Source organism: Cephus cinctus, unplaced genomic scaffold (assembly GCF_000341935.2).
Source record: "Cephus cinctus unplaced genomic scaffold, Ccin1 Ccin1_scaffold0764, whole genome shotgun sequence".
Lineage (NCBI taxonomy): Eukaryota > Metazoa > Arthropoda > Insecta > Hymenoptera > Cephidae > Cephus > Cephus cinctus.
Genome location: NW_014333369.1, coordinates 1 through 7,258, shown reverse-complemented (window position 1 = coordinate 7,258; position 7,258 = coordinate 1). Strand labels below are relative to the sequence as shown.

General features: G+C 35.6%; 1 protein-coding gene across 6 annotated transcripts; it reads right to left on the bottom strand.

Annotated features, from left to right (window-relative positions):
* Positions 1 to 1,834: 1,834 nt before the first annotated feature.
* Positions 1,835 to 5,246, bottom strand: LOC107270420. 6 transcript variants are annotated; one of them, XM_015745427.2, is made up of 5 exons: positions 5,105 to 5,246; positions 4,250 to 4,533; positions 3,674 to 4,185; positions 3,431 to 3,616; positions 1,835 to 3,339 (listed from the first exon to the last, which is right to left on the bottom strand). In XM_015745427.2, exons 2-5 carry the CDS (start codon positions 4,516 to 4,518, stop codon positions 3,101 to 3,103), a joined length of 1,206 nt encoding a protein of 401 aa, XP_015600913.1. In that variant the 5' UTR covers positions 4,519 to 4,533; positions 5,105 to 5,246; the 3' UTR covers positions 1,835 to 3,100. The 6 variants fall into 6 exon arrangements, with proteins under 6 accessions (XP_015600913.1, XP_024943544.1, XP_024943543.1 ...); XM_025087776.1 differs by having other exon boundaries at positions 4,250 to 4,538; positions 5,105 to 5,225; XM_025087775.1 differs by lacking the exon at positions 5,105 to 5,246 and adding an exon at positions 4,659 to 5,074 and having other exon boundaries at positions 4,250 to 4,538.
* Positions 5,247 to 7,258: the final 2,012 nt, after the last annotated feature.

Sequence of the window (7,258 nt, the reverse complement as noted above, 5' to 3'; positions counted from 1 at the left end):
TATTATTAGAAAAGCTGGATATAACGGCCGTGTAGCTAGGAAAAAGCCCTTTATCAGTAAAGTGAATAAGACAAAACGCATGGAGTTCGCGAGGGCACACATGGACAAGCGTTCTAGTTTCTGGAACTCAGTATTATTTAGGGACGAAAGTAAATTTAACGTTTTTCGTTCTGATAGACGAGTTATGGTGTGGAGGAAACCAAATTAACAGATGGACAGTAAGAATTTGTGTCCCACCGTGAAACATGATGGAGGCGGAGTACTAGTATGGGGTTGTATGAGTGCAGCTGGTGTCGGAAATTTGGAATTTATTGACTGCAAAATGGATCAAAATGTTTATTTAAATATTTTTAAAGATAATTTACATGAAAGTGCAAGAAAATTACATCTTGGGGAGTCCTTTATATTCCAGCAAGACAACGATCCCAAACATACGGCGCGAAAAGTTAAGGAATGGTTGTTATATAACGTGTCCAAACAACTCCATACGCCTCCATAATCACCAGACATGAATCCTATAAAACACTTATGGGATGAAATAGGACGACGGCTTAAAAAAGGTGATATTCGAAACAAAAAGGAGTTGAAAAGTGCAATATTACACGAATGGAACAGTATCGAACATACTGTGACAGAAAAATTAGTTAACACAATGGAAAAACGCATAAGGGAAGTTTCAAAATTTAAAGGAGAACCAACCGATCATTAATCACGGCTAGAATTTAAAAAATCGATAACTGACACACAATTTTGTTGCTATGTACCGAGATTTATTTGGCGCTTATTTCGTTAAGTTTATCTTTGATATATATTTAATAATAAACTAACTGTGAAATAGGCAATAACTTGTTTTGCATTTCACTGTTGTATATAGAGAATTCAAAATAGTATATATATATTTTTTATTACCTGCTATATTTTAAAAATTATGCATGTCTAAAAATTTTCATTCTTGATGTACGAAGACTTTTTTGACCCACTGTATGTATACAGCATGTTTAAAAAATGGTGGTACAATCGAGAAACAGGTAATATCGCTGCAGAAAATAAGAACTTTTTACAAATTTTTTTTAATTAAAACGTCATTTTCATATTAATGGCAGTTTGTTGGAGTGCAGCCTATCTAGTTACGATTCAATGTACGGAACATGTTGCTTTTTCTGTACTCGAAAACCCCCACCTTACCTCTGAATCTTTGTGACTTTTTGTTATCCGTTTATATGTAATTGAGATATAAGGAAGAACACAAATACACAACTAAAAATACTGAAAATTCACTTTCTTGTATATCTTACCGTAATTATAAAAGATGTTTTAATTGTTCTCCATACATTTGTAAACACATTTGTGTAAGTTTCAGCATAGAATTTCACACAAACAGTAGCAATGATAGCAAAACTATGAAAGCCTTTTTATCAAGTTAAAACAGAAACTACTTTTCCATCTGTGTTTACAAATTCATTAAAGATGAAACATTTTTTATAGTTACGGTAAAATACACGAGAAAGTAAATTTTTCAGTATCTTCAGTTGTACATTTGTGTTCTCCCTTATATATCAGTTACAAATAAGCAGATAACAAAAAGTAAAAAAGATTCAGAGGTAAGAAGGGGGCTAGCGACTGCAGAAAAATCAACAAGGTTCATACGTTAAAACGCGTAAGTGGAAAAACTCCGCGCAACAAACTTTGATTGCCATTAGTTTTCAAATGACACTAATTAAAACAAAAAACTGTGTAAAAAGTACTTATATTCTGCAACTGTATCACCTGCTTCTCGGGTGTACTACCATTTCTTGAACACCTTGTATATAATATAGTAATTATAACGGTATGATTTTAAACGTTGAAAAATGCTTTTATTGACCTCAGCAGAGACTCCTATTATGAATACTAGTACTCAATTATTAATCTACTTCGAAGAATATGTGTTGTTGCAGACTTCGGAATTCTACTCAATGTATTATAAATTTAGCATTCTACAAACACATACGATACGTCATCAACAAAGCACATAAACAATTAAGACCTAAGATATACAATATGAATACACAGTTTAAGGATATAAAAACTATACAGACCTCTCACCTGTTATTAGTTAAATCAATTTTTAATATACATCAGCGGTATGGAGGCTATAATATGCGCATTATATTAAAAAACCTAAAACTGTGCAGAATAAATACTTAAGATACTTAATATCTAAAGTTTCGCTTTTGTATGTTAGGTTTGCCCACGAATATTCAACAAGGAGGGAAACTTTGTGAATTCCCTCAATAAACTCTGTGTTTGACGTTAATGATGGCATGCTCCTTTTTATATTTGATAATTCAAAGGAAATTGATAATGGCCTAAGCGGATGTATATAACATATAAACATCAAGAACACGGAATAAGTAACTTCAGATTTATTTCAGCCCTAGCAGCTCACGTAATTATGAGGCAAATACACCTTTACACAGGATTTGTAATGAGGCGAGGAAACCTTTGCTACCATTTGTTCCTTTTGTTGTCAACTAATTTAATACATTATTGGTTAATTACCTCTCTTGCACGACAAAAAAGCTGCATCATATGGATTTAAAATTTATAAAAATCTTGTCTTCAAAAATAATACTTAAAAAAACCTGCGAACTGCTAAGCCCTCATGACGACCCCAATTAGGCCAGATTAATTTGTGTACATAGTGTATTTTATGTACTTAAACGCAGATGACTTATTTTCCATGTCGTATAAAGAATACGGTTGAATTAATAATTGGATGAATGGAAAATGGAGGAATAAAATGTTTATAAAGATTTCCTCGTTTCTGACGTCGCTGCTCCGTGTATGTGCGTACATATAATAGCTGAATGGCAGTGTTACAGATGATGCGACGTGGGATCTGCGATATAGACTTTTATATAATTATAAGGCAACAGTGTAAAAGGGTTATTACCCGTCATTCAAACAAAATAAATAATTCTTTAATTTTTATAATTCTCTTGGAACAGTTGACAATATAAATAACGAGTAATAACATCCTCATGGGTCTAGTGCCAAGCAAACAATCTTATGTAATGTAAATAAAGAGATGTAATATCTAAACAATAGAATTATAATGTTATATCAGGGTGTGATCTGATGGCTGTACGTCATCCCAGCACGCTACCTCAACCATTTCTAAACTTCCATCTTCAGTTAGCGTCAACATTTGTTTCCCTCCATAGTTTTCTTTGACTTTAACCATCATTCCTGGTGCAGTATTTGTTCCTATTATGTCTTGTGATTGTAGTTGCTCCTGTTCAATGTCTACGTGTTGGAGAACACGCACCAATAAAGGATGGCTTGCTGTGCTGGAATCTGTCATGTAATATTAAGTTAATATTTGATTGGAAGAATTTAGAAAATACTTATACCTTGATTATTGCATAAATTAACGAAATATAAGTACCAGCTGCTATAATTCCTTGGATTTGCAAATCACCTGGAGTTGACAGCCTTATCAATTGCACACTCTCCTGTTTGATAGCATTTGATATTTCAGAATTTGTTGGATGTGATATCACTTGAAGTATTTCTGGTTTGGTGTGCATGCCAATATTAATTTCTTTGAGATTTGATGCTTCTATAGAATCACCTAAAAGGATCGAGAATTCATCATTATTTCAAAATTGTGCAATTGAATAAGACATACTTTTATCTACTTCAATGTAGTCTTCTCTAATATAATTATCCCTTTTATCCTCCTTTTTTGTTGTACAGCTGTGGGCAAATTTTTGTTGTCTTTGAAATGGTATGCCACACTTATCACAATTGAAGTTATGTTTGATGTGCTGTCGAATATGATGAACCATGAAGGCATTATGTTGCGTAGTATATCTACACTTATCACACTGCATCCAGACATGAGATTTTTTCTGCTTATTATCATTTGAGAAAGTACTCGGTGAAACTGCCGCTCGTTTTCTACCATGATAGCTATTGGTATTTTGTGGATGACTCTTGGTAATCTGCGGTGGTTGACATAGTTTAACTGGATCGCTGTTACCTAAAAGTTCTCCTTCGTCGAGCGAATATTTCCGCTCCAAGAAATGAAGTATCGTGCTACGAACTCCTTTCATCTCAGCTTCAAGTCGATCAAGAGTATTCATCAAATTAGCACAACTTCGACAGATAACATCATCCTCAGAGATGACAACCATATACCTATAGTATGTTATGTTTCTTAAGAGTAGAATATTCAAATATATTTTATTAACAAGAAATATACCTCTCGCCAACAAGTTCACCCAGTTTTTCAATAACTCTGCCTCTAGTACTCTGTGTCCTGCATGTGGCTAGGGAATAATGACGTCCATGCACTTTGATGTCACAGACAAAGCATTGTAGAATCTCTAATGTTGCTTGATCATTGTTACTACTGTCATTAGTTCTCCTTATATTATTCCCATTGGAAATTTCACAGTTCTTAATATCGTCTGTTACTGTTTCTTGAGAATGCAGTTCCACCATTATATTCGTATTCGTTGTAGCCGTCATATTTTGGGTATTAACCTATTCTTTGTATTTAAACCTTATTTATCAAGTAATAAGATTCACATGTAATATAAATAATATCGACGGCTAATTATTAAGTTACATGAAAAATAAATTTTATCTATCTTAAAAAAGAGAAACACCTTTAAGTACACGTATTTTATTTGAAAAACTGCGGTAACTCTTGTTTTGTTAACAAATGATGAATACATACAACCGTTAGCTGTGTGAAGTTCGCCGGCCAACTTTAATTTTTTAAACTTTTTTTATCCAATTATTTGATATTCTTTGAGCGGCTTGTAAAAAAATTTGAAAGTAAATAATTTCTTCAGAAAATCAAAATCAAAATCTGTTCTGAAGTTATCCAGCATTTTTTTATTCTAATCGAATTTAACTTTTCAGAGATTCTATCGATGCAGAATCATTTGATAGTTATGAGTTATGAATGAACTAAGTAATAAAAACGATTAATAGTCCACCGTTTTTTTAGAAAAATGAAAAAAAGCATTTGCGATTCGAGGATCTCAATCGATACGATGCAATCGATTCCTCGAACGGTAAAGCCATTGCGAATTAAATAGTGGCTTACAATTAGTTTCCACCGTAATAAGAGTTGAGTTGAAATCACTGAACTATAAGCAGAGATGAGTAGGGAGATTGCCAATGAGCCTGTTTTTGGTCAGAGATGAGTGGGGAGATGCACAACGCTCCGGTTTTAGGCGATACCAAAAGCATGGCGCTAAATCGTAGCGGCGAGTCCAGGAGTAGGAATTCGTGGTCATCGCCTCTGTCGATGTTACAGATTTCGCGTAGCCGCGCGGGTCATGATCATCGTTCCAGCCGATATTGCAGTCAGCGAAATGAATGAATTGCTCGGTGGTGGGGAACAAGTTGTCGCCCCTCAGAAACCGTTCTTGACAAACAGCCGGAACAGCAAGGTCTTCCGTCCAACCGAACCCTAAACGTTTGTATGGACGTAATGCGCAAACAAAAATGTATATTCAAATAAATTTCAAAGTTATAAAAAATGCATAGAAATATTGGTTTTCACTCTTTACCTTTTATCATGCCGATAATGAACATTAAAAAATGAATGGCGAAATTCGTTGGTAAATGAAACGACCGAGAACAGTTCAAAGAGAAATTTTGAAGTATCATAGATAAATATCTATAGAAAATTTAATTTAGAATTAAACGAGCATCGTGGCTGAGTCAGTAACCTGTCAAGATATATCGCTGCTGATTACGGGTTCGATCCCCCATGAAGACCTCTCTTTTCATCTTCTTTTTTTTTTATTTTACTACAAAAATTGTTCAAGGTTCCTCTCTTTTAACCTTTCTAGGTTGCCCAAACCTTAGTTTAAGTTTATATATATTTTTTTAAATTTTATCTATGACAGAATCGGCTAATATTTTAAACGCCCGCTCGTGTCGCGCGACCGTAGACTTGAGCAATTGCGGATCCTCTCTCGCTGAGGGGTCTGCGATTGCTGTTACTGCTGCCGCTGGTTCTTATAATCTTATAAATACTTTTTTATTTGCAATCTTTAGTTGCAGCGCCCAGTGTAAACTCAATAAGATTTACCTACTATGAGAAAATAATTAGCTCACTTCATTACCTGGAATCAATAATCTTGAGAAGCAAATATGGAAATGAGCATTATCTCTGTCTGTAATTGTTCGTCCACGTGGAGAAGGGTGGCGCGAAAGTTCTTAACTGGTGTGCATCTTCATATTATTCTGCTTATATGTAAAATAAGCGAAACAATAATAGTAAGCAGTTGAATAAACGATGAAATACAACTTCCGAAACAAGTAAAACATACAAGTGTTTTTGGCATCTGGCTAGTGCACCCGGTTACGAATCGGGAGGTCTATGGTTCGAGACCCCTCTATGGAGAGCATTTTCTTTTTACAAAAAAAAATGTGCTTTTGCAAATAGGATTAACAGGTTAAAGAGTATATCCAATTAATCCATTTATCTTATTACAATAAAAGCATAAACAACGACAATCTGCGGGCTTCCACATCACCCAAGAGGTGCCGCAGTCGATGCGTTCCCATTATTTAACGTAGCGGGTTCCCAGTAGGCCTATACTACGATCGGCGAGTAGTTATAAGCCACTTCTGGCCGTCACAACAAACCCCCACCACTGTCCCAATGAGTCATAGAGCGCATCGCGCTGTGTCCCCCCGTACCGCACTATGGCGTCACCCCCTCGCCTATGTGGTCGGCTCTCCCCACCGCCAACCTATGTTGCTGCTCCCCCACCATGCGGACCTGGTCCTAAGGCCCGAAACTGAGTAGCAGCGGCGTTGCGTGCCTCCAGGGGCCTATCGCGGTCGGTAATTATGCATTGACCACCTGTCGGTAACTTTTTTTTTTTAAATTATCCTAAGGAGATAAGTGTACCCGTAGTAAAATAGAACACCGTATTTTGTAAGGCCCATTATGTATATTATAAAGCTGTAGCGCATGATACATTTTCGATTATTACCGTATAGTTTACGCGAATCTGCTTTAAATCGTAAAAACGTATCCTGATTAATTGGTAAGGTCTGGTCCCCCGATTCTGCCCGTTTCCCAAGCAGCGTGACATTCTCCGAACAATGATGTAATCAGGGTTCAGACCGTCTCTGAAGAATGTCTTTATCTCAGCGAAGTAAAAATCCCTGCAGGTGTACGGCAGCGTTGAATAACAACGTACAGCGGAATACGCTTAATGCTTTATAAACTATTGAG